Raw genomic sequence first — 27,153 nt, forward strand, 5'->3', positions numbered from 1 at the left:
GCTTCAACTTTAGCGTGAAAACCTGGGCGCCGGTACTTCAGTGTGACGTTACTCAGTTCAATGTATTTCACTAGAAGGGAAATTTGCGCGAGTTGGAGGTAATTCATGTTTCGAAAAGTAGCACCACTAAACATACAAGAACATAGGCAAAGAAGAACACGACAATGGCGCTGTGTCGTGTTCTTCATTGCCTATGTCTTTTTCTGTTTAGCGCTATCAAAAGAAGCCAACAAAGACACCAAGGAAAACGCAGGGGAAATTACTTGTACCGGCTAATTGAAATGAAGAAATTATAAATTGATAGAATTGAAAGTGTATGAAAAAATAAATTGGCAGTGGCTTAGCTCGGCTATGCCAAGATATACGTATCGAAATCGAAGGCGTACCATGGTTAGCCTTGGTTAATCTTGATTGCAAGTCCAGGTTAGTCTGGTTGTCTAGCGATGTTGCGGCGTTTAGCCAGTCGTTCGGCGCCCTGTTCGTCTGTTTCCTGGGCGATTAGTTTCCTCTTCATCTCGTTCCGACGTCGATTCCTTGCCTCCTCCTGCTTATCGGAATTGTCGCCGTCCATACTGCCGCCTCAACTGTGGTGGCGGCGCACCCGAGCCCTCCTTTTGAATTCGCCGACATGTTATCAGGCATGAGACGTAGCTGGCAAAGCGAGCGGAGGCGAGCGCAACGACGAGGAACGCGGGTTAACGTCATACCAGACGGCGGTGGCGGCAAGGTGGCAAGGTGCGGCGCTGCGCAGCGGCCGAACACCTGTGGCTCGGTGCTACTAGTGGCGCATGCGCAGTAGTAACTAGGGAGCAAGAGAGAAAGAAATATCCGCGGCGAGGCGCACGTTGTGATGTCATGTGCCTCCTCGGAGCAACGCCATGGCGAAATTGCAAGTTCGCGGCCAGTAAAGCTTTCGTTTTAAAACAACCTGCCGCATGTTGGGAACGATCCCACGTCTCCACATTAGGCGTGTAGTGCTGTACCAATTGAGCTACCGTGGCTAGTCTGGTAATGGGGAGACGTAATGGGGAGACGTGGGATCGTCCCCACTTTCGGCAAGTTGTTTTTTGCATCCACTTTCAATTCCATTAATCTATAAGTTGTTTATTTCAATTAGTAGGTACAATAATTTCCCCTGTGTTGTCCTTGGTATCTTTTTTTGTTGGTTTCTTATGATATTATTAATAAAAAATCGGGCCCCTCGGTTAACCTCCTTTCTTCTCGTTCTGTTAGCACTGTTCCTTTTCGAAACTTCAAATTCGTAATTTTCAGGCCGTTTTTGTTTGGAAAAAAAATTATGTGGAAACTTGCTGGGTTTAGTCTTACCTCTTTTTATCACGCAGCGTAACGCTTCTTTACTGACGAACAATTGGCACAAGTAGACGCCATCAAACTACATCACGTCGCTGTGAGCAGGGGCAAAAAGCTTTGCTCCGCAACGAGACGTGTTCAATTTTGCGTCCGTTGAGGCTTACCGAGCTTACCGTCATCGTAATGCTAGGCACTGCATAGTTTACGGATGCAGCCTACCCTAATAACATACCGGCCAACCTTTGAGCTTTGAAATTCAAAAAAATCTCGCTCGCAAGCAGGCGGGGGAGGGGGGTAGGAGTGAGAAGAGCGAGAGAGGAATTTCGGGGATACATACACGCCTCATTAAAGATAGATGATTTATCTTGTGATGCAGCGCACAAGCAACGACAAACATGGCACAGCAAATAGTTAAAAGCAACGCATTGTTTTCGTATGACAGTGACTTCTTTTGCGACTGGGTGCTTCAGTAACTTGTCTGCATAAGCTTACTCGAAGTATCCCTCTTCGTACAATCTTTCACCATGCATCGGAAGACTTCTACGGGAGGGTATCGGGGGCTTACAACCCAAATGTCTTTGTTAAGGAAACTTATATTTCGTAAAACATGATGTAACATTCGCAAAATTGTAAAACGAGCTCAAATTTGTAAAACTTACGAAAATTTCTGCATAGTTGGCCGTTATTCTAATAGCATTCTTCAGTGTTTCTTTAAACTTCTGCACCAGCTTGCATTCGTGTACGTGTTGCAGTAAGCAAGTGAAATATGTTTCTTTATGACTAAAGAATTGGGTCACTGACCGTGTAACAAAACACTGGGTCGGCGACTCAATTTTACAATTGTGCTTTTGCTAGAGCAGACGGTTTCTTTTTTGTCTTTCTGCCAGATCCTTGATTTTATGGTGTCCTTATAATAATGCACTTTCTTCATTAACGATTTAGTCCAAATGGGATAGCTTTATATTTCCCCGTTTCTTAAAGGCGCAGAAAAAAAGAACATTGACGACGTGTTTCGTAAGTCCTGCATGTGTGCTCGTAAAAAGAAAAGTGGGAAAAGCTTTAACGATTGATATGGATTGCTTTTATCAATCGCAACTGTCGTTTTTGTTACTTACCCATGTGTGTTTGTTATCCAACTCCGAATTTCTAAATTAATGCGCCATTTGCGATTGTTTCAGCGCACCTTGAATCCAGGCATCGTGTTGGGCGAGCACAGGGTGAGAAAAAAAAACGAGCGCATTGCGATCACGGCCACTTCCTGACGTTCTGTTTTTGTCTTAATTAGCCCATAGTGACTGTAGCACACTCTGGAATGCACGTACAATGAAATCAGTCGTTTTAGTTAGCGGCAAGCATAAGGAATGCATTCGTATTCAAAACTTGCGCCACTGGAAGCTTCTTTTGCCGTTAGGAGCAATTGATGGAAGGAATGAATAAATAAAAGCTAGACCCGTCTGATCCTGACATGAACTGCCTGTATTCACTATAAAAATGGCTCTGGTTACTCAATGTTGTTTGATCACAGTAATCCTGGATCTAATCATAATTTTTTTTGACAATCGGTTTCTAACGCCTTGCGCGGTGTCTCAAATAGCTACGCAGTTGGGCTGCTGATCCCTAGGTTGCGGGTTCGAGTGTGGTCCCTAGCGGCTGCATTCTGGCGTAGGTGCAATGTTGAAACGCGTGTGGACCATGCTTTGGGTGCACGTTATCCAACCAGCGGTTGTCGAATGTAATACGAATTTTGCTCCGATACTTCCTGCCACGTAGCTGCATTGCTGTTTCGGGCCGTTATATCCCCAAATTTGATTTGGAATTTTTTTCTGTTTCCATGCTTTGGCCGCCGGCTTGTTCTATTTACTTTACTTTTGCAGTGTTATCTGTTGACAAGAAAGTTGCAAGGAAAGTAGCATAAAAGTAATCAGATATGTTTTAGTAATCGGCTCAAATGCTTTAGTGGCGCTAGTGATTGGACGCTGTAATCGATTACATTTTGGAAGGCAGTGATTGTAATCGTCGTCAGTTATATTAGTTAACTAAGCTCTGGGCATAGATATCGGAAGACATGTGAGCGCTTTCCGAGCTCATTACGCCTTGTCAAAAAATGGCACAAGAAACGTATACGGTTCTTGTACTAAAAGGGGCACAAGAAATGTATTCCAAGCTTTCCAAATTTACCGCTTATTAACTAACTCGGGATCAGTGTGTTTTGCTCTTCGCAATTTATTTGGTTAACACTCTGAGGCAGCGGCTAGTCACGTTTCTGACTCAGTAAGGTACCTCGGCGTGGTCACTGTCGGGCTGTTTATGTTCTGCGTAATTGCGCGCTCATGTGGTCAGTTGCGACAGATTTGTTCTTGCAGCACCCAAGGCCTGGAACGTAGATCTTCTCTACTTTGTAATAGCCTGTAGCAAAAGCGTATTATCACTATGGTCACTCGCTTACTATGTTCAGTGAGCTGTCAGTGTAGTCGCCGTCATCCATCATGGGTGCATTGATTAAAGAGTGTGCCCATTCATTTATCCTTGATGCTTGGTGATACAGTGGGCGTAAGTTCGCATATGAATTGGGGTGGATGTGTGTAGATAACGTGCGGTGAATATTATTATTCCAGGAAGCGGTGCTATTCCCTTTGTCACTGTGTAGCGAGTGGTACTCACTCTAGCCGACGTTCTGTGGTTTAAATCCTTTTTTGGAGGTTAGCAATGGAACATTCACGGATGAGTAAATTTTTTTATCTTCGAGGAGAGTCGTCCATCGTGAAGGTGCGGCAATACAGGCAGTCCTTGGGTAGGAGTGGTCCGTCAACTTGGCCACACAGATGAATTTCATTCCTTAATATGCCAGTCGCTATTTTGGCAGCGAACAACTACACATGTCTTCCCTCTACCGCTCCACATTTTGCACCATGAATGGAGCACATATGTGCTAGCGAACACCCTGTTGCACTTCCCACGGCTTATCGCACAGTAGCAGGGCAGAAGCAGTAATATCTATTTTTATTTTTATTTTTACACACTGCAACCCAAACTTGGGATTTTAGCTTAGTGGAGTTGCATTAGATGGGTTTTGCAAATTGACAAGCCACCAAAACAACAACAACAGAATACAGGGAAGGAAAGAACACATTTTGGCAATGCAATACAAACCAAACGTATAATAAGCATGGCTCGATATGCGAGACAATTCACTGCTGGAATTGTACAGCAAAATAGTTTAAGGATGTTTGTGAAACCACTCCATTAAGAAGTTTATTCCATTCACTTATTGTCCTAGGTAAAAACGTATACTTAACTGCGTTATTTCGGGTGGAGAAAGGAGTAATTGTCAAGGCGTGTTTCGGCCTTGTGGCGTATCCTGCAGAGAAAGAAAGTATCTGCGATATGTCTAACCTATTACTATGAACTAAATGAAACAAGAATTTCAATTTTTACATGGTTTCGTATTTGTGCGCTTTGGATGAGGCAATGTGCGGCCCGCCACCGTAAGCGCCATCTCGTTCGTCTAGAGCAAGCTGCTCCGCTAAAAGGGTTTACATCGAGAACTTGCGCACTGTGGGAAAACCAGCTTGACAATTGGAATTCCAAGGGGTCTACCCTTTGTGTATGCTGCAGCTACATTTTGTCAACTAATTTCATGGAAGCAACGTTTGCTTAGTCACTGGTATAAGTCGTACTTTTGGAGTTGGAAGCAATCTTATCACATACTCAAAACTAAACTCGCGAGACACTTCGGACGAATATTTAGGATTTTTGTTAAAAGTGACGTGCTTAACACATCCATGTTGCATATTGTTCCGCTTGCCTTATTCGCTGAACAGTGAATAATGGAAAGTGAGTTAGGGCCTCTTATTTACTTACTTTATTTTTTCAGGAAAGCCAAGAAACAAGCCTGATCAAGAGCCTACATATCAGATAAAAGTGTGCACCAGGTAATTATTGCATTCACTTCGCCTGTGCTTTTTGTCTATTTTCTTGTCTATCTCCCTCCCCCGTTCCTACATGTCGGGCAGCAAACCAGATTTTCTTTTAGGGTTAAACTATCTATTCTACTTTTAGATGTTCCTTGCTCTCGTAATAATTATTTTGTTCTTGTTTCTTTGATAACATAACATATCTTGAGGCATAAATCGGCTTTAAGCCCCGCGTGTGCTACAGTTCTGGACAGTTCAAATGCAGAAACATCGGTGAAAGTAATGCTTATACCATGTCGCACACACCTAAAACACCTTTAATTGGAATTTCGCTGTAAATTTGAATATTTTTAAAGTGTCTTAGTAAAACAAATTGTAAGGTAGACGGCTGGGCTCTGAATGTTAATACGTACATTGTCATGTAACGGGTTCACCTTATTTCACATGAGGCATATTTATCAAGTGGCTCGGCAGGTGCTTTCCAAGTATGCTGACCGTGAAATAGTTGATTTCCTCATAAATTATGTCTCTGTAGAGTGTGAGCAAAACTACGACAAGGTAAAAGCAGTTGTTGTTTTGCTCATGGTATTGAATTTCCATCTCACGCCTTCCCCGTGTTTTCTCTGGATCTCTACAGAGCCGTCGCACGCGGTCCACATTCTGTACATGTGACAAAACTCGTTGTAGAATTAAGAATTCTTAATCCGATCTACAGCTATAAGCTTTTCAAGATCCTGAAGATGCAAGAAATGTGGGGAAGCAATTATTTTGGACAAAATTAGCTGGCGGCTGATGTGGACACCAGGTATAGACACGCATCAAGTTTACATGATCAAGTCCAGTAGCAACCTCCAAAGTACTGAGAGTCGGGCGTGTCCGTATTGATTCACCGTTAAATCACATAGGCTACAAAACTGTCTCCAGCTTGTGTTTTTGGATGGTGTATTCTTTTTTCAAGTACACTTAGTCCTTCGTCATCTGTATAGACGCTAAAGTTCACTACGGGTCATTTTGGACCTACCGCGATAGTTGTATATCCACGAGAACCCTCATGGCGTATTTTCTTGCATCTCAACAAAAGTTGTATTGAAGGCAAAAAAAGTTAACACAAATCAATAGAATTATTACAACTTTTGTAAGAACAATCACTTCGATGTTCGAAGATTACGATGGTTTTGAGACAAGGCGGGGCCGAGAACCGAATCGTATGCAGATTATAGCTCTGTAATCGAGAGTTCTACGGAAGCCCGTCTTGTCGGAATGAGACATGACAATGAAAAACGTACACCGACAAAATAAAACTTCTTTAAAAGACACGCAGCAATGACTACGGACAATATTGACTGGATGAAGTCTAGTCTAGTCGGCCAGGAAAGAAACTGGAAGCCACGCCTGCACCTGGAGTCTCTCGAGACACAATCTACAGTACACAAACTCAATCGAAATGAAGGAACCTTCACCCCATCTTACGCGCGTTGCTTGTACCACTTGCTAAAACCTATTTAAACAGGCATTTCAACCTTTCTCGCCCACTTCTAAACAAGGCTTCTCTATAGAAGCCGAAACGTCTTCTATGTTAAACAAGTTTTTCTTGGTCGGTGTACTTCTTTCTTTGTCAGGTTATAGCTGTGCTAATACGACCGGTTGGATTACACGCTTTAGGCGTGAGTGCATTGATTAGTACATGGTACGGGCAAATTTGAAGCGGTGCCTAATATTTCTTTATCAGTGATACAAGTGCATACTTCTACTGGCTCACTGCTTATGTATCGGCAGTTCATCGATTAAGAAGGTTGTTTCATTACTAAGGTATTATTTGTTACCTTAATTGCAACGGTCAAGAAGTGTGTGTAGTTCGTCCTGCACAATGAAAACGCCTCAATGTTTCCTACTTTATCCGCACATGATTGCATTGTAGACTTCAGAAGTATTTCTTTCGTCCTTAGACCTTTAACTGGCAGCTGAACAATAATGTCGACCTTGTAAAAACATATCCGAAAGCTAGACAAATGAAAACATGAGTATTGCCTTTAAATTTGTCTTTCGTCATCCACCCGCTCAACATTGGAATTCAGAAAAACTTTGACCGTGAGCAACATCAGATGCTTCGATAACAACCCCCCCTCCCACCCCCCGGCTTCTTCCCCCCGTCAGTTTCTTCTTAGCGCAAGTGGTGGTAATAGTCTCGGCACTGCGAAAATTGTTTCATTTGTTTAAGCGAGCAATTATTTTTATGCTAATGCGTCAAATGCCCCATTGAGTGAAAAAGCCGGTGTCTGTAATCTGTAGCAGCAAGGCGGCACCTACAATCACCTTGGCTGTGACGTCACGTCACGTCATGAGCGCGCCTCTACGGAGCAACGTGGACGAAAGGAACACCTCCTGTTGTCTTAGCGCGCCAGGCGTTGCGTGAAGGGAGAGGGCATCCCCGCGACGCCACGTCACCCTCGCTCTCGCTCTCGGAAGCCGCCGCGCGGTGTCCAGGCCAGCACCGCAGGCTGGTGCTGCTCTCTGGCTCGGGCCGCACGTACCACTATCTCCTTCCGGCCTTTGTGGCTGCTGCTGCTTCCTCGGTTTCCCGTCGCGCACGACGTAGGGGGCATGCGGCGTTGGTACCGCAGGCTGCTACTGCTTGCTGGCTCCGGTAACACATACCGCTGCGGTACATTACTCACTGTCCGAAACTCGAAGGACCGCCCAGCGGTGTTCAATTGGACATAAATGCAGTCGCAATCACCACTCATACGTAATGTTTGGGTGCAATAATAAATTCTAAGCCACAACTTTCTTATCTTGCCAGTTAGAGTGTTAAGGCTTCGGACGCTGTTTTCATAATTTCTGGCGTGTATTAGAAACGCACTCAAAATAGCTTTGTTCATTTCTTGATTGCAGATACTTGGGCGGAAATGAATCAAACATGGCTATTGTGGACGTTGGAATCTTCACTGGCTTCAGGCCGATTAAGAATGACTTGAACAAAGTAAGCAACCGTTCGCCTGTTCTTACAGCATAAATATTTTCCTAGCAGCAAGCAGTACAGCTGCTCATTACACAAGAAGTCTACGATCCAGGAGTGACTTCACTATGAGATGCGATGGCTGAGGCATTTTTGTTCGTGTCGTTTTTCTTGAGATTAGTTGGACATTTCCCACATACAAATAAGCAGTTTTCTTCGGGTGAACAGACTTTGTGAATCTGTGCTTCTCGTGGACGTTTAGCTATGTAGAGAGGCAAATAGTTGCGCTGCTGTAATGCAGCTGGGGGAATGCTTGTGGGAAGGAAAATATTTTCATGGCTGTAATTTCCGAAAAACACCCACAATTGTTCTAAGTGACTTTCAGATTGCAATTAGGTGTGTTTCTAGGTAAATACGAATATTTTAGGAAATATACCATGCGCTTCCATGGGTCACAGATGTAGAGCGCTGCAAACGGTGAAAATTGAGTGTTAATCGAACATAAATATACAAAAAATGCCAGATATTCGAATAAAAATGTATTTTTATTCGAGGCTATTGAAGCTTTGAGATGAATGGTCTTAATAGGAACTTTCTTTATTCCATTAAAACATGTAATGCTACGTCGAAGTGTTCAAGATCGTAGAATTCAGTATCGGCAAGTGAAATATCGCCATAGCTCCTGGCTGGCTAACAACAACCTGAAATTTGCTGTGACCAATGTGCCTGAAACATTTCTCAAGTCAGCAGGTGTAATTATTAGGAGCGACGATGTAGATTCTGCCATGAAATATTATTGAACAAGCTGGACGGATTACTGAAATTTGCAACCGACTATTCCAATTCAAACGTTCCAATATTTCAAATTTTTGAAATTTTCGAAAAATTGAGTGCTATTATTGAACACATAATTTGAATATTCTACTCCCGCTGCTTAGAACTGCATAAAAGCGCACAAGAAATTCATTTGTGTTCGGAACACGCTGACACCTAAAGCCCGAATCTACGCGTCACAACTACCCCTTGATTGAAAAAAAAAAATTGGGGTTCCGGCTCATATCGCTCAGGTGCGCAGAATTCGTTTTCGATTTGAACAGCTTGCTTTTTGGCTTATTCGGGTATTTAAATAGAAGCGTATAAACCGACCCCATGTAAAAACTGAGTAAACATTGTAGAAAAAGCTCCTTGAGTGCCATCAATATCCTGTGCATTTTCTTGCAGACTGTTTAATTTTCCCGTCTGTTGCAGGTTGCCAAAGAGACGGCGGGGGTAGACTCTTACGAAGAACGGGAGAACGGCGTCATCTTTTACCTTAAAACGGTAGGCAACCCACAGTGCACGCCAACATAAAAGTTGCTATCTTTTTTTAGGGGGGGGGGGGGAGTATTCAGGATTATTCAAGCTTTCGCCCATAAATGTTCCACGCACATACAGGCGGATGTTCCAAGGTCACACTGTCTGGGGACCTCCCATTAGAGAAAGTGCAAAGGACATACATATATAAGCAGTCAGAAATAAAGCGGTACATTCGAAGCCGGAAAATACAAATAACAATAAAATTTGGCCAATGCCTTATCAACTGACTTCCAATAAGTATGGCGATGAGAACGAAGGAAGTTTGGAATACAAATAAGAAAACGCAGTAGTACCATAGTAACAGTGAAAAGGGGCCATGGTATGGTCGTACGACGGTTTTCAGTTCACTATTGTGACTGCGAGGAGAGATCTCAATATGGTTGTATGAGGGGGAAAAAACGGGCTCTCCGTAAGCATTCTAGCTCGAAATTTCAATTTAGATCGCTTCCTCGAAGGCCTTTCTACGGACAGCGACCTCGAGTTTGACATAGGCTGTCTGACGTCACGAAATGCAGCGCCACCGCTGTGTACTCCGTCGGCGGCTGCGTATGGCCGTATGGCCATACGCCGCCGCCGCGCTATCTGGAAAATTATCTGCGATTAGTACAGAGTCTAGATACGCCGAGGGCTGATTGCTTCGTGTGCTAAGTGTCGTCACCGCTTAGAGGCAGCACGAAGGTAAATTCGCTCGCAGCGGCGGCTGCTATTCCTGAATCCAACGGATTTTGACACTGAATGTGCGCGTGCTCAACGAGTGAGATTTGGTTATGTTTGCCTGTGCGCGTGTGACGCCACGGTTGTTGTTTCAGTTGGTAAGCGAATGTTTACGAGTTTAAGCGGCCGATGAAACTGCTATCCTTACTTCGCATCATTGCAACAAATGCTTCGCCTTTCGGGAGAGACTGTGTCTTCTTTCTTTTTTTTTTTTACCGCGCCGAATGCGCTCAAATTTCGCCAGCCTGCTGAGAAACGTGTTATGGCTTAACATGCGATGCGTAATTCAGCCTCAAAAATTTCGTTCACGGCCCTTTTAACGAAGCACGAAACGTTACGTTCTTGACGCTGAATGAGGCCATTTGAGCACGTCGAAGGAAATTCACAGTGCAATGTGGTGAAGCAAAAATACATCAGAAACTCTTAAGTAAATCAACCAGGTATCGCTACAGGAAAAAACAAGGTAACACAATGTTGTCATATTGTAGTAAATAAATTTATATCACGTTACTGGCTGAAAGTGAAGAACACCTGTTCTGAGCGCTGTGAAAATGCCGTGGTATTTCAAAAGACCTGATTCAGGAGGAGGGAGCCTTCTAAGTGACAGCGTGGCGTTTTTTTTTTGTAGGTGAAAGCGGCGACGGCGACTTGCCTAAAGTTTCGGGTTGAAAGGGAATTTGCAGTAGCAAATCTTCAGACTTCAACCGTCAAGGTGTACGACTATTACCGACAAAGTAAGTGTGTGTCTACCATAGCCCGACGGTTACTGTGATATCCCACGCACAGGTCAGAAACGACTCGTCGCGTTGAGTGCCTCCCTTCGCACACACTATGTGATACAGTGAAAAGATGGATTTCGTTACATGGGCAACCATATTCCTAGAGTGGAGTGAAGAATGAAGGCTAAACACTTATCAGAGAGAATGGCAGCCAAAGAGCGGTCTCGGCACATCGCATATAGCGTCAACGCACTGTAAACGAAATAAACGCGTTGTGGAATACTTTGGCGGAACGCATGTATTGGAGAAAAGGTGTATTCCTAACGGTTATCAGCACTACGTCTGCTTCGCACTCAAAAGCACAGAGCCTCGTAATTACTAACGCGCAGCCTTCTTTCCCTCTGCCTTATCAGGTGTTTTTCTGTGGGTAAGCAGTAGTAAGCAGCGCGAAGCTGGCACAAATCCAACAAGTAAACAGAAAAAAAAGAATACAAAAGAAGAATAGAGACAGGCAGACACAGTGTGGGCAAGCTGCAAATCATTGCTGCGTCTGTCATTTTTTTTTGTTCTAAATATCATGTACCAACTAGCTCCACAGCAAACTAACTCTTTTGCGGTCAGTAGTGGCTAGGTTCCAGATTCGCCGGTGTTGTGATTCGAACGAAAATGCGCAAGCGTAATATCAGGATGTTCTACTCATTAAGCCATAGACGCAGTTGCATGAAGTTAATAATTATGAACATTACCTCTCTCCTTCGCTAATGGTAGGGAGCGCGTGGGTCAAGTCCCTTAACAAACGGTCTGCTCATAAACTGGAGAACAACTGCGCACGGGCGATAGTTTCCCCCCATGGATAGGGGGCGAGAACTTACTCCTGCTAAAATATATGTGCCGAAACCATCGACGATGATTGTCAAGGTAAGCAAATAGCCAGAAAGAAGCAACGCCCCAACAAGAAAACGAAGGAGCGAGCGTGAGAGAGAGAGCAAGAGAGAGAGAGTGTACAAACGAACGTTTTTCTTGCCGGGTACGACCACCGACGGACCACCGGCCAGCCTAACATAGACCACCGACCAACCTCAGACTGACCAGCGACCAACCACGAGAACGGCAGAAAGGACGAAAGAAAGTTATTTGCTTTAAATGTATGCGCAGAAGAAACAAGGCGCCGAGCAAGTGAAACGAGGCGAGTAGAGGAGTGGGACGCGCGTCCAGCTGAGTACCGTGAGCTCTGTGCTTATCCCCTGTAGTGCTGATAATTTAACTTGGCTCACGTTTATTTTGGGACCTCAAAATCCTGACTTATTCAGGATAAACATGCCTAAATACAAAATTCTAGCCTTTATCATGTACTAGAGCGAGTTATCGTATCCGGAGAGTGGAGGAATCAACTACAAATTGTTATATCTGCCGTACTATAATTAGATTTTTCCTGAAGTAAGGTTACCTTTCTTTACATACAAAATATTTTGCGTGGAGAGAAATAAAGATGGTGGAGTTCTAGTTTTGCTGCATATGGAATTGTGTTCGGGCACTGCAGGCCGTGAAGCCGGCCTCAGACGAGTTGGACCGGAATAATTTTCTCCCTCTATTTCTTGCTTGAAACAAAGTTGAAAATCTTCACTACTGCATCTCGTACGCATGGTTTGCATTCCTCCTTGTATGCAGGCGACAATTGCACCCAGTCATACAGACCAGAGCCAGCGAGCGCTTCGGTGAAGCTCTTCTGCGACGGCAACATGTGCAAATGCGCTACAGGTACTAACGGTGGCAGGTTTTAGCCATCTAGCAAAAGAGAGTTATGCATTGTGTTGTTTGTTTCAGACAAATCAGACAAATGCATATTTATTGCCTCTTACAAAATACTGGTGCACCGGAGACTAAGACAGCTCCTGGGGACATCTTATGATGATCGGTTTAACCACAACGCGTGGTAAAAGTCTTTGTTTCGCGAGCGTGCTAGTTGAATGAAAGTTCTCAAGAAATTCTGAGTCCATTATGCTGCTGCCTGTGTATTATATTGTCAGCTATAAAGCGCATCGTTGATTGTTGCAGTAGTAGCTGTGTGTGTTCTGGTTAAAAAAATGTCACAATATGGCACCAGCAAAACAGCTGAACGTCCTCTGCTTACAGGTTGGTGAGAAGGTGAATGAGGAACCCTCAGCTGAACTAGGGGCATTAGGGCATTGCTCTGTCTTCGTAAACCGGGTATCCCGCAAATAGTAATACATTTAAAAACAGGCCAGAACTCTCAAAATTTTCACGGATCAAATTGTTTTGAAAAGGAATCGAGAATGTGACATCGAATTGTTTCGGGTCTCCTATTAAGGATGGCTAGACGAGCTGTGCCAGTATTAATGTAGCCTGGTTTACAGTAAAAGAAGTCCCTGCTGAAAACCACCCAGAAAATGTTAGCGTTCGCAGTTTTTTTTTTTTGCAATTCGAAAGTTGACAGCATTTCGTATGCAAAGGCAACATTATAACTAATGTAATTACATACCGTGTAATCTTCACAATTTCTTTTCAAAATTTTTACGGGGTGCGGGCCTTGCACGAGGTAGCTTTGTAGCTACTTACTGAAGCCTCGAACCATGCTCTCAGTCTGCTACTCACATAAATACAACCACTGGTGGCCGACCGAGAACACATGTAGTTTCCAACCGACTTTTTGGACACGTGATAGTGCGAGCTTGTAGCGGCTTGCGCAAATTAACCAGCACGCGAGTTTGCGCATGACACTGAGGGAAACATTGTGCTTAATATTTCGCCCGGGAACGAAGTGCAGGTGTGGGCCTTGCACGAGGCAGCTTTGTGGCTACTCAATGAAGCCTCGAACCATGCTCTCAGTCTGCTATTCATATACATACAACCACTGGTGGCCGACTGAGAACACATGTGCAGTTTCCAACCAATTTTTCGGACACGTGATAGTGCCACCTTGGCGCGGCTTGCGCAAATAACCCAGCACGCTAGTTTGCGCATCACACTGAGTGAAAAATTGTCCTCGAATTTTCGCCCGAAAACGAAGTGCAGGTGTGGGCCTTGCACGGGGCAGCTTTGTGGCTACTCACTGAAGCCTCGAACCATGCTCTCTGTCCGCTACTCATACAAATACAACCACTGGTGGCCGACCGAGAACACATGTGCAGTTTCCAACTGATTTTTTGGACACGTGATAGTGCCACCTTGGCGCGGCTTGCGCAAATTAACCAGCACGCGAGTTTTCGCATGACACTGAGTGAAACATTGTCCTTAAAATTTCGCCTGGGAACGAAGTGCGGGTGTGGGCCTTGCACGAGGTAGCTTTGTAGCTACTTACTGAAGCCTCGAACCAAGCTCTCATTCTGCTACTCATAGAAATACAACCACTTGTGGCCGACCGAGAACACCTGTAGTTTCCAACCGATTTTTCGGACACGTGATAGTGCCAGCTTTTAGCGGCTTGCGCAAATTATCCAGCACGCCAGTTTGCGCATGACACTGAGTGAAAAATTGTCCTCAAATTTTCGCCCGGAAACGAAGTGCGTCTGTGGGCCTTGCTCGAGGCAGCTTTGTGGCTACTCACTGAAGCCTCGAACCATGCTCTCAGTCTGCTACTCATATAGATACAACTACTGGTGGCCGACCGAGAACACATGTGCAGTGTCCAACCGATTTTTCGGACACGTGATAGTGCCCCCTTGGCGCGGCTTGCGCAAATTAACCAGCACGCGAGTTTGCGCATGACATTGAGTGAAAAATTGTCCTCAAATTTTCGCCCGGAAACTAAGTGCGTCTGTGGGCCTTGCTCGAGGCAGCTTTGTGGCTACTCACTGAAGCCTCGAACCATGCTCTCAGCCTGCTACTCATATAACTACAACCACTGGTGGCCGACCGAGAACACATGTGGAGTTTCCAACCGATTTTTCGGACACGTGATAGTGCCCCCTTGGCGCGGCTTGCGCAAATTAACCAGCACGCGAGTTTGCGCATGACATTGAGTGAAAAATTTTCCTCAAATTTTCGCCCGGAAACTAAGTGCAGGTGTGGGCCTAGAACAAGGGCCTGCCTCGCACAAGTCGTGCCTAGGAGCCGTGCTGGCTCTCAGACGTTCTGGGCTTTTCGGCCGCTTACAGAAAGTGTTAATGACGGCGTTTCTTTAGTAATTGGCACCAGAAACATATAAATTTGCGAGCTTTTTGTGACTCAGCCACTCGTATGCGGCATCTGATAGTTTGAACGCGGTCTGCTATTATCCGTACAGTATTAAATCCGCCTTTTTACGCGGTTCAGCATTTTGCTGCAGTTAAGTTTTCAGGGAAAAAAAAGCAGCTTCACCGCAGGATTTTCCTATTCGACTCATTTGAAGGGCGGAAACGTTTTCTTTAGACAACCACTGAAGCAATTTCAGTGCTGTTTAACTCATTACAAAAATACGATGACCTTTGAAAAGGTATCTTATTTAGGCCTCTGTATCTTTGATCGCCACAATCTAACAAAATTGAAATAGACCGATTGAGAGGTCTTCAAGTTTACAACTCAGTCCCTCTGGAATAAAATTGATATTGCCGTTTTGTAAAGGGTATCTGTTGGATGGTGTATTGTTGACAAAGCGCATGTAAGTTTAGACTAATGCATAATTTCGTAACTTACATTGGTATAGCATTTGCTTATGGTAAATAAGATCCTAAAGTAGACTGTTATTTCTTAACTTCATTTTACCTGCTTCTAACTAATTGCCAGCTGTTTCCGGCAGCACCTCGATAACCAACTTCTAATGCAATATTGCTAACTGAACGCTGTATTTTTTAGTTTGCCAATTCTCGCACTTTCTACAACTGTCACGCGTCGTTTTTTTTCGATATTTTTTACCACACGTATAGACGATCTTGTAAGCGGTCCGCGAGCGCCGCAATCTTTGACGTACAAGAAAAATATTTCACTTTTGTCCGCGCTGTGGTTGAAATAACAAGGTCAAGGAACAACGAACGAGGTCGAGAAACACCGAACGCATCTGTGTGAGATCATCTTCATGCATACGAAGCGACCGTTTGCGCTCTGTTACCATTAGAAACCGCCAGTGTTAGCATACGAAGCGACCGTTTGCGCCCCGTTACCATTAGGAACCGCCATTGTTAACAGCCCAAGATGGTAGCGCTCCCTAAAGTTGGTGAGATATTGTTACGGAGGAAGACGCAGACGAAAAGCTGTGTACGAGTATATTTACAAGAAAATACGCTGCGCTTGGCCAAGACGCAACAGCCCGCGCTAGCTTCTAATCGTCATCGTCATCTTCGTACTGCTCGGCTCTTCGTCATTGGAAATACTATCCCGTAGCACTACCCCCGGCGGCAAAAGCGCCGTCCCGGAGCGACTAAACGCCGGAGTCTGAAGCAGTGTAGTAGGTCTTGAGCCTACTGACGTGCACGACATCACTAGATGCCAGAGTAGATGACGAGGTTGAGCTCACAGGAGCAATTTCGTACGTCACAGGCGTCACCTGGCGCAGCACGCGCTAAGGCCCTGTGTATCGCGAAAGGAGCTTTTCTGAAAATCCGACGTGACGAGAGGGCGACCACAGGAGCACGACTGCGCACCAGGCGAAAAATGTACGTCACGGTGGCGGGCGTTATACTGACGCTGCTGCGTGGTTTGCGAGTCCGTCAGTCGAGCACGGGCAAGCTGGCGTGCATGGTCGGCGAGGGCGATGGCGTCGCGCGCATACTCGGTTGTTGAGATCGCAGCAGGAGGAAGTACCGTGTCAAGGGGCAAGGTCGGTTCGCGACCGTAGAGTTGATAAAATGGAGAAAATCCGGCGGTGTCGTGCCGGGAAGAATTATAAGCAAATGTGACGTAAGGAAGGGCAACGTCCCAGTCGTGGTGGTCCTTCGAAGCGTACTTGGACAGCATGTCGGTAAGAGTACGGTCTAACCGCTCTGTCAAGTCATTTGTCTGAGGATGGTATGAGGTAGTCAGCTTGTGTTGAATAGAACAGGGACGCACAATGTCGGCGATAACTTTCGAGAGGAAGTTACGAACACGGTCAGTAAGCAGCTGTCGCGGGGCGCCATGCACTAAGATAATGTCACGCAAGAGAAAGTAAGCCTGCGACGTCAGTGGCGCAACTGGTAGGGAGAGCTCGCGTGATAGCGTATCGGGTGGCGTAATAAGTTGCGACGGCTACCCATTTGTTCCCAGAGGATGACGTGGGAAAGGGACCGAGGAGGTCTAATCCAACACGAAAGAACGGTTCCACAGGGATGGTGATCGGCTGTAGATGACCGGAAGGTAGCACCTGAGGTGTTTTCCGACGCTGGCAGGGATCACAGGCAGCAACATAGCGTCGGACGTAGCGAGCGAGACCAGGCCAATAGAAGCGGCGGCGGACGCCGTCCTACGTGCGGGTTACCCCAAGATGTCCTGCAGTGGGCGCGTCATGCATCTCAAAGAGCACAGTCTGTCGTAGATGTTTTGGCACGACAAGAAAAAGATCAGGGCCATCAGGGAGGAAGTTCCTTCGGTACAGAATGCCGCCCTGCAGGACATATCGGCGAACGGATGCGTCGGTAGGTGTTGAGCGCAGACGCTCGATGAGTACTCGCAGCGATAGGTCTCGGTACTGCCCATAGGCGATGTTAGCGAAGGCAGGCACAGAGAAAATGCCGTCGGCGGTACTACTGTCGGCGTCGTCAGGCTCGTCTACCGGGTAGCGAGACAGGCAGTCAGCGTCCTTGTGTAGTCGGCCAGATTTGTAGGTGACAGCGAACGAATATTCTTGGAGGCGTAAGGCCCAGCGACCAAGTATTCCTTAAGGGTATTTCAATGAGCATAACCAACAAAGCGCGTGTGTCTGACGCTCACGCTCAGTGATGGAATAGTTGCGCTCCGCGGGCGATAGCGATAACAGCGATAGCGATAAGTTGCTGGCGTAAGCGATAACACGGTCGTGGCCACGCTGGCGTTGTGCCAGTACTGCGCCAATTCCGTGACCGCTGGCATCAGTACGGACTTCGGTAGGCGCAGAAGGATCGAAATGGGCCAGAACGGGAGGCGTTGTGAGAAGGTCGATTAGAAGCGAGAAGGCAGAGGCCTCGTTATCGCCCCACTGGAAAGGGGCGTCTTTTTTCAAAAGCTCGGTTAGTGGTCGTGATATGGCCGCGAAAATTTTCACGAAACGGCGGAAGTACGAGCAAAGGCCGATGAAGCTGCGCACATCCTTGAAACAGTTTGGAACAGGGAAGTGCGTAAGAGCATGGATCTTGCCTGGGTCCGGTTGCACTCCGTTCGCGTCAACGAGATGTCTAAGAACGGTAATCTGGCGACGGCCGAATTGGCACTTCGATGCGTTGAGTTGCAGACCGGCTCGCCGAAAAACGTCCAGGACTGCTGAGAGGCACTCGAGGTGCGTAGCGAATGTTGGGGAGAATACTATAACGTCGTCCAAGTAGCACAGGCACGTGGACCATTTGAAACCGTGAAGAAGGGAGTCCATCATGCGTTCGAAAGTGGCAGGAGCGTTACATAGACCGAACGGCATCACTTTGAATTGATAAAGACCGTCGGGTGTTACAAAGGCAGTCTTCTCGCTGTCGAGATCGTCCACGGCAATCTGCCAATAGTCGGAGCGAAGGTCAATAGAGGAGAAATAGCGAGCACCGTGGAGGCACTCAAGAGCGTCGTCAATCCGAGGTAGGGGATACAGGTCCTTTTTGGTAACCCTGTTAAGGTGCCGATAATCCACGCAAAAGCGCCATGAGCCATCCTTCTTTTTTACCAGCACAACAGGTGACGCCCATGGACTACATGACGGTTCAATGTTCTTGGCAAGCCTTTTGCGAACTTCGGTGTGAATAACTTGACGCTCAGCCGGTGATACTCGATACGGCCGGCGATGAATAGGAGGGGTATCGCCGGTATTAATGCGATGTTTGACAGCTGTTGTTTGGGCCAAAGGACGGTCGTTAAAGTAAAAAATATCTTGGTAGGAAATCAGAACGCAGTAGAGCGCACGAGCGTGCTCGGAAGGCATGTCGGGTGCAATCATTTTCTGTAAGTTGGCGATGGTACAAGTTGCCGACTGCGACGGTAGAGGAGGATCGGCTGAATGGTCGTCTACTGAAATCGATGCTACAGAGTGATCCTCGAATGAGCAAAGTTGGGCCAGAGACATCCCACGTGGCAGCACTTGTGTCGTCAAGCCAAAATTGACCACTGGCAGGCAGACGCAATTCGCCGTAATAGATAAAACTGTATAAGGTACTGTGATCCCGTGTGTAAGGAGGACGTCTTGCATAGGAGCCGCGATGTAGTGACCGTCGGGGACTGGTGGGGATGACAGGAAGTCAACGTATGTCAGTGCCGAAGGTGGCAAGCGAACGAAGTCGACGGAACTGAGGCAAGTAGGGTGTTGTTCAGCGGGATCCAAAACAGGCAGGTCGAGGCGGAGAGTACTGGCGGAGCAATCGATGAGAGCAGAATGTGCGGAGAGGAAGGCTAAGCCGAGGATGATGTCGTGGGGACAGTGAGCGATGACTGTGAATAGCACGATTGTTGAGCGATCGGTGAAGGAGACGCGGGCGGTACACATACCAATTACGGGGGCTGTTCCGCCATCGGCGACACGGACAACAGGCGTCGTGGTGGGCGTGATAATTTTCTTGAGCCGGTTACGAAGGTCAGCGCTCATTGCGGACAAATGCGCCCCAGTGTCTATGAGTGCAGACACAGAAACACCGTCGACTTGCACGTAAAGAAGGTTCAGATGAGTGGGCAACGTCAGTAGAGGATTTGGCGGCGTAGGGAGCAATGCAGCGTTGCCTCGAGGCGTTGCATCGTCTAGTTTTCCGGCTGGGAGCGGCGTCCGAAGGGAGTCGGTGAATAGGAGCGATTGGGCTGGGGAGAGCGAGATTGTCGTCGTTGGGGCGAAAGCGAACGAGAAGAGGAGCGGTTCGGTGCAGGAGAATCAGCGGCGGCGTCATCGGAGCGTGCGGCATAGGGACGAGAAGGGCCACCTGGGGGGCGAGAGTAGGCATTATGAGTAGGCCGGGTCGGGGAACTCCAGCGACTGCGACAGTGCCGAGAGAGAGAGAGAGAAACTTTATTTTGGTTCCTTCAAGGATTTAGCGTCTCGAGGTCTCGGTCGTCTTGGGCGCCGGCGACTTGGAGCCTCTTCCAGCAAGGGTGGGCCCCTATTCCAGGGCTCCACTGAGCCTAGCTACCTGACTAGCGTGCTGCACTAAGGCCCTTTGGGCCGTGAGCTCGCAGCTGGGAAGCCGACTCTCCCATTGCTCCGCACTCGGGTTATTGTGTTGGTGGAATGATTTATTGTGTTTACATTCCCATGTGACATGGTATAGTGTGCGTGTGGCCCCGCACCATGGGCAGGTGTCTCTGTATTGTGTTGGGTACATTTTGTTTAAGATGTATAAATTTGGGAAGGAGTTTGTCTGCAATCTGCGCCAACTCGTTGCTTCCTCCTGTGTTAGAGCTTTGGGGGGTGGGGGATATTTGGCTCTCGTCCCTCTGTATAAGTTTAATATTTCTGTGTATCCTCCCTCACAAGCGTGTGGGTGATACTCCGGGGCGCTCGACTGCTCTGCTCGGCACGTGGTCTCTCGAGCTAGGCTGTCTGCCCTTTCGTTACCCTGTATGCCTGCGTGGGCCGGAATCCAAATTAATGTGCCCGATTCGATGTCAGTGGAAACGAATGGGCTTGTCGTCAGCAGTGCGCCATTCAGATGGGTTTCGGAAACGTGGTGGGTAAGTAGATGCGGGACGGGGCGGAATCGAAGAAGCCGGGCGGGTATCAGGACGATGAGCCGAGCAGATAGTGTGAAGACCCATGTTTTCGAACTCTTGGCCGATAACTGCCTGGATCAGTGAGACCGTGACTGCAGATGTTTTGGTGGGACTGCAGTCGAAGGCAGCCGGATAGGCGGCCTCGATCTCACGCCGGATGATCCTGTTAACATCGGCAGTGTTGTTGGGACGAGGAGTGTGGGCACAGGAAGATGTCGCCGGGGTGTTGGGCAGACGGGCAAACTGCTGGTCAATACGTCGGCTTTTAGCGAGTTCCAGGTGGCGGCACTCTTTTATAACAGCATCCACCGTCGCTACGTTTTTGCAAACGAGCAAGTTGAAGGTGTCATCGGCAATGCCTTTGAGGATGTGGGCAACCTTGTCGGACTCAGTCATGTGGGTGTCAACTTTGCGGCACTGAGCCAAGACGTCCTGAATGTACGTGACATAGGGCTCTGTTGACGTCTGCACACGGCCGGAAAGCGTCTTCTGCGTGGCAAGTTGGTTACCGTAGGGGTTGCCGAACAAGTCTCGAAGCTTTGTCTTAAGTGAATCCCAACTGGTGAGCTCATCTTCGTGCGTGCGATACCCAACTCTAGGTGTGCCACCGAGGTAAAAGACTACGTTGGCGAGCATAATAGTAGGGTCCCACCGGTTATTGCGGCTGACGTGTTCATACAGGCTGATCCAGTCGTCGACGTCTTCCCCATCTTTGCCCGAGAATACGCCAGGATCACGGGGAGCGGGGAGAGTGGTGTAGGTCGTCGTGGTGGCAGCAGGTGTCGGAGTCGGCGGAGTAGGGTTGTCGTCGCCGGGAGCCATGAAGGAAGGCTCCACGTACCGTCCTGTGCGAAGCTCCGTGACGAGGTGCAGGGAACGTCCACCTCCACCAGATATGTTACGGAGAAAGACGCAGACGAAAAGCTATGTACAAGTACATTTACAAGAAAATACGCTGCGCTTGGCCAAGAGGCAACAGCCCGCGCTAGCTTCTAATCGTCGTCGTCGTCTTCTTACTGCTCGGCTTTTCGTCATTGGAAATACTATCCCGTAGCACTCCAGCTGCGTGTTCCTCCAGCTTAGACACCGCGCTGTTTTCAGTATTGAATAAGCAAAAATAAGTATTGCTCGTCGTGAGTATAGTATATCGCGTAACTGTCTTCGCGGTCTTTTAGCCGTCGTATGTGCTGCGAAAAACAAGCCAGGTCTTGCGATAGCAGGTATACAATGAACATGCGTGTTAAATTTATTTCGCCATTGCTCGATAGCCGCGTATCTCAGGACTCTCAATAAAGTTTTTCCATCTATCCATCCATCGCTGTCGGGCTTGAGTGGAGTTGCGTATCGCGGAGCTCGACTGCAGTATCATGCAACGTGCTATCCTCAATTCTGTAATAGCCAACGCATCTCGTATACGCTTCAAATTCTCACATAAGCATAACAAACTTAACGCATGAACCACAGTGCCGTTTTTGATACGCTGAAGCGGGTTTGAAATTGCGGATTGTTCAGCGAACCAACTACTGAATATTTTACTATACTAATTAAGCACTAACTCAGATATCATTTCACCATCCTTATTGGTCCAAATGTGCTGTCGGTATAGCCAGAAAAAGAGACGAAAAATGGCAACAATCTTTGATGGACAACTGTGTTTGGGCATGCATTGAGGGATTAAGAAATTATCTTGCTTCGAATTCCGTGTTTCTTCGATATCGATGTAACATCGAGTCTTGCGTTTTCTTTCCCGCACAGCGGAGTGCCCTGTCAACGAAACTTTCACTAATGTCATCAAACCGGGCAGGAGTTTCAAGGAGTCGAACAGGATGGCCCTCAGAAGGATAGCATGTGACGACCATGACTTCGGTTGGTATACGTACGTGCTTGTGCACTCAATAACTCAATAACAATCAATAACAATAACAAAACAGCCAGCAGCTAATGAAGTCCTAATATTGCACGCTTCCCTCCTACGCTTGGAAGCTTGGTTTGGGCTTCCGCCTTCTGGACAGATGAATATAGTGATATCTTTTGTCCTACATGTCGAAGTTGAGATTAGGCTAGGTTAAGATGACATGACGCTAGCTTGTGAACACTTAGGACGGACCTTCGCATCGCAGACAACTTTGATATCGATATTGAAATGGTACATCTCAAAGGAAGCTATGCTCTAATTAGACAAACACTGGTCTCATTTGATTGGAACTCGTTGCATCGAAAGATAAAATGGAATTCAATTGACTGCAGGGAGCAGAATTTCGATTTACCACGCATCGTCTTCGCAGAGGTTGCCGAAAATTCGTAAGGAAAAAAAAAATTTCATAACACACAGAACTCTCTGCCATAAGGAGATGTCGCATTTCTATAAACTGAGTTTGCCAGAGCAACGGACTGTGACAGAAGTGATACCCGAGTTTATTGCGTAAGTCCAACTGTTACAATGTTTACGATGTTCTTGCATGAGTGCTACTCTAAACTTAAAGAACCCTTTAGAGCCGTGTATAACGCATCAATTTTTTTCCAATGTGTTAATAGCTGGAGTTTAAGTCATTGTGATGTCGTTGTTTTTGTTACCGACGGTTCTTTTTTCTGAAGCCTTATGCTTTAGCTTTTCTAAAGAAAAAGAAATATTGATTACCCTAATAAAAAATGAACCTAGCAGTCGTAGATTCCTGTTTTTTTTTTAAATGCAAAAAGCCTTATTAAAATTGGTGTATTGGCGGCTGAGCAAAAGATTTTCTGCTTCAGTTTATTATTATTGGACATTCCGAGGTAAAGCTTCATCTTAAGACAACTTCAGGAGCTTGCCCCGTAACATGTCGTATCCACGTCATATTTCAACCAGCGTTACCTTAGCGGAGTTTATGAAAGGTGCGATATTTATTTCATTTGATTTCGTTTATTTACTCTAAGGGGAAAATGGAGGGCCTTACATGAAAGTAAAAGCTACATGAAATAAAAAGTAACAACCCAAGTGCATATATGACAACAAATAGAACAACCCGAATAGTGAACATAACTTAGAAAGCAAGAAGTCGGCAGAACACAAGTTCACATGGCATGTGCAAATATAACAGTCCCAAAACAGAGAAAAGACGGGGAATGCGGGAGATGGCGATCGCCTTGAAGAAGACAAGTCCACTTGTCGAAACGTTGGCTCCTGCATTCACCTTGTTCACGTTTTGCTCATAGTCCCAAAACAAGCCAGATATGCAGCGTCAAAAATGTCAGCAGGACATGGAGAATACACTACAACATAATACACAGAAAGTAAAACAAAGCCCACGAAGTTGGTTAGAAAACATCGCTTGTTACAAAGGTTAGTAACGCCGATCATAAAGAAAATGGACTCATTGTCGGCTATGCTCGATGACAATAAATTTCACTAGGCAATCGACAGAACAAGCGGGGCATTCTAATGTTGTTGTTGTTTTTTTTTGTTCTGGCATATACAGGTCTATATTATCCTGCATGGTGAGCACAACATGAAATGTGACGGGTCAGAAAGATATGTCCGTGGGCAAAATAGGCGTCACTATGGTACAATGAGTGAACAAAAAAAGTTAGATGCTCAACTCGAGTGAACGCTTCTAGTGACTCAACGTGAATAGATGTTTTCCGTCTTCTCACCCTCTGGTTAACGCAATTTAAAATGATAAATTGTGCTGCTTTATTTGTATCAATTCTATAGTATGCAGCTAAGATATATGAGGTAGGGGTTCCATATAGTAAAATTACACTTTACAGACAACCTGATCAGTGAGGTATAAACTTTGTCGTGTGCTTTTGTCGGCTCATTTTTAAAGCCGTTTTAGAGCACAAAATTTTTTCAAAGCTTTGTTAGCAACGTATTAGTCTACATTAGCCTTGAATAAGGGTAGACGCCTAGGTATTCTATAGAACGGACAGAGTCAATGAGAAGTTCGCTTACGGAGTAGCAGTAGAAAGTGGTGTTTCCAGTTGCACGAAATTTATATAAAGGACTCCAAAGGACTCGGCTAAGTTCTGAACACATGGTCCGCGTAATTAGGCAGAAGAATTCCACAATTTTACATCCCACGTGAAGTATTACACAAGAGTTTGTTCCTTACGACGTAACCCCGAAGAACATTCAGGCGGTGCTATTGTTCTGGTAAGTTCAAGAAGTTTCTTGTGCGGTATACGTGGACACTCAAGCCATTGTTCTTGTCGCCAGCGCCGCCATCGTGATCGTTATCATAGTGATCATCATCATTTTCATCCTCAGCGTCGTTACTGTTTTGTCTATTTGTCTGAATTTCTTCTTTTTCAAGGTTGGACCGCCCACCGCAACCTATTGGTTTATGTGGTTGTGGCAAGTGTTTCTTCATGACTGAGCTCTCTACGTCTGTACTTAGGATGCGCTAGTTGCGAATACAGTTCAACGTAAAAGGCCCGTGTCAGCGAATTCCGTCACGACACATTGGTTAAAACACCTCGTGAGATGAGAAGCGAAACGCCTAGGAGCCAAAGCGTCTCATTGCTAGATTTGTAACTATGCTTCCTGTAAAGCACTCGAAATGAAACTTGCCTCTTACACAATTGAAAGCATAAATTTGAAAATTGTACTAGAACCGGGAAGCGCACAATTACGGGGTAACGTTCTTTTAGGTTTACGCACTAGCGTTTGCTGAAGTCGCCCCCCCCCCCCCACAGGTATCACGAGGCACATCTTGAGCGCTCAGCCATATTTGAATCGCAATTCAAAGAATTGTGAACTATCACTTTCAATTAAGTGATTGCCGTATACCGTAAAATACTTTTTTTTCTGATCATCACCAAAGTTTTCACGAAGGCAGCTTATGCGGGGGGCACAAATATTCGTCGTTGCTAATGCCGCATGTTTTTCTTCTCATGAACATGGTTTGAAGAATAGCCAATGTGAAAGACTCTTTCATAAAGAAGCGGACTCGTGTCAACCCATGTTACAGTGGGCGGTAGCATTAGGCCTTCTAACTTTCATATTTCCTGTCGTCGCTGCTAAGTTGGCAAACAGAACGACTAATATTATTGCTATGATTGTTTCTTTAAGCATCCCTTGTACATAGTACGTGTTCCAGGCCTGATGAAGCTTGAGAGGTGTGGCAGGGCTTGGCAGGCACAGAAGCAGCGATTCACCATGCCCACCGTGCATAAAGTCACAATATTGTAGTCACATTCGGCACAACACACACACAAAAATGCGAAAGCTGTACTCTGAAGAGAAGGAGATGTACATGAAATGGAACATGGATGTATGCTTATGAAGACGGTGATCGTTTCATTCAGTTTGGTGGAAAGGGTGAATAGGAAGGGAATAAGGTTGACGGTTAGAACTGGGCCGCCATCAGATGGTTAGTCTCTGTGTACGAAGCCTCTCTCCCTGTACTATTCTAATTACTAGTAGTAAACAAGGCTATAACACGAACATATTAAACACAAAGCTGTAATCTTCTTTCGCTTGAAAATACAGGTCAAAGAGGCTTTTCTTGTAAAAAGCAACATGTGCGCAGATATAAATTGACATTTCGAGATTCTTTATTATGCATAAAGAAGCGATGACCATAGCCTTGCATAGGTCATGTTGCTCATCGCCAGTCAGCTATGAACAATGTACGCCTTCAAATCCACTCCGGAAGCTATCATTTTGCTGTGAGGCCCACTAACGCGTCTGAAGGAATAGCTACACACGAAATTAAAAGGCACATTCTTTTAGTGATGCACCTTCAGTTAGCCATTATGACCATAGCAGAATACAACAGCCGCTCGTGAACTGTACTCTGCACTTGATGATTATTGTCTAACCCTGTACGTCCTGCTTTCACTTTCACTTAACGCAGTGTGGCAAGGAAAAGTTTCTGCAAACTACGTCCTCGCTGGTTATAGGCACTTAGCGTTCCACATCGACAAAGTTATAAAAGAAGGTAAGTGTGTACTGCGTACGCTGTAAGGGTTTGGCTCGGGGATATAGTGATAGAAGCGCTATGAAGATGACTGATACGTTCCACTAGAGAAGCTGCTGAGGCCATTCCCTCCAAGGACACTGAAGCGGTGTTGAGCACACAAAATGAATGAGGAAAAGCAATATCTGGTTCCTCAAGTACATATTCGGTCAAGATAAGCGTTTTGGCGCGCCTTCTAATCTCACATTTAGCCTAAAATATGTTTAGGAAAACCAGAGCAATTTATTTATTTATTTATTTATTTATTTATTTATTTATTTTTATTTATTTATTTATTTATTTATTTATTTATTTATTTATTTATTTATTTATTTATTTAGCTTTAATGGGCGCTAAAGATGACCAGTTTAAACTGACATTGTATGGTAACAGTGTACGATAACACTTTGATTATTAGAAGATAAAACCATCATCCGAGCCAAATGTTTCTTCAATATCGCGCCAGA

General features: G+C 45.9%; 1 protein-coding gene across 8 annotated transcripts in view; it reads left to right on the forward strand.

Moving 5' to 3' along the window:
• Nucleotides 1–27,153, forward strand: part of LOC142557411 (venom factor-like) — a 143,147-nt gene that overhangs the window by 111,833 nt on the left and 4,161 nt on the right. For 5 of the 8 annotated variants that reach the window (XM_075669223.1, XM_075669224.1, XM_075669227.1 and 2 more), the window contains 8 exons: nucleotides 2,490–2,528; nucleotides 5,186–5,243; nucleotides 8,118–8,205; nucleotides 9,430–9,501; nucleotides 10,880–10,985; nucleotides 12,639–12,728; nucleotides 22,503–22,613; nucleotides 26,585–26,668. In XM_075669223.1, coding sequence (XP_075525338.1) covers nucleotides 2,490–2,528; nucleotides 5,186–5,243; nucleotides 8,118–8,205; nucleotides 9,430–9,501; nucleotides 10,880–10,985; nucleotides 12,639–12,728; nucleotides 22,503–22,613; nucleotides 26,585–26,668 — 648 coding nt within the window. Of the gene's footprint in view, nucleotides 1–2,489; nucleotides 2,529–5,185; nucleotides 5,244–8,117; nucleotides 8,206–9,429; nucleotides 9,502–10,879; nucleotides 10,986–12,638; nucleotides 12,729–22,502; nucleotides 22,624–26,584; nucleotides 26,671–27,153 lie in introns of those variants that run through there. The other 3 variants (XM_075669228.1, XM_075669229.1, XM_075669230.1) reach the window with 3 other exon arrangements.

Source organism: Dermacentor variabilis, chromosome 9, assembly GCF_050947875.1.
Source record: "Dermacentor variabilis isolate Ectoservices chromosome 9, ASM5094787v1, whole genome shotgun sequence".
NCBI lineage: Eukaryota > Metazoa > Arthropoda > Arachnida > Ixodida > Ixodidae > Dermacentor > Dermacentor variabilis.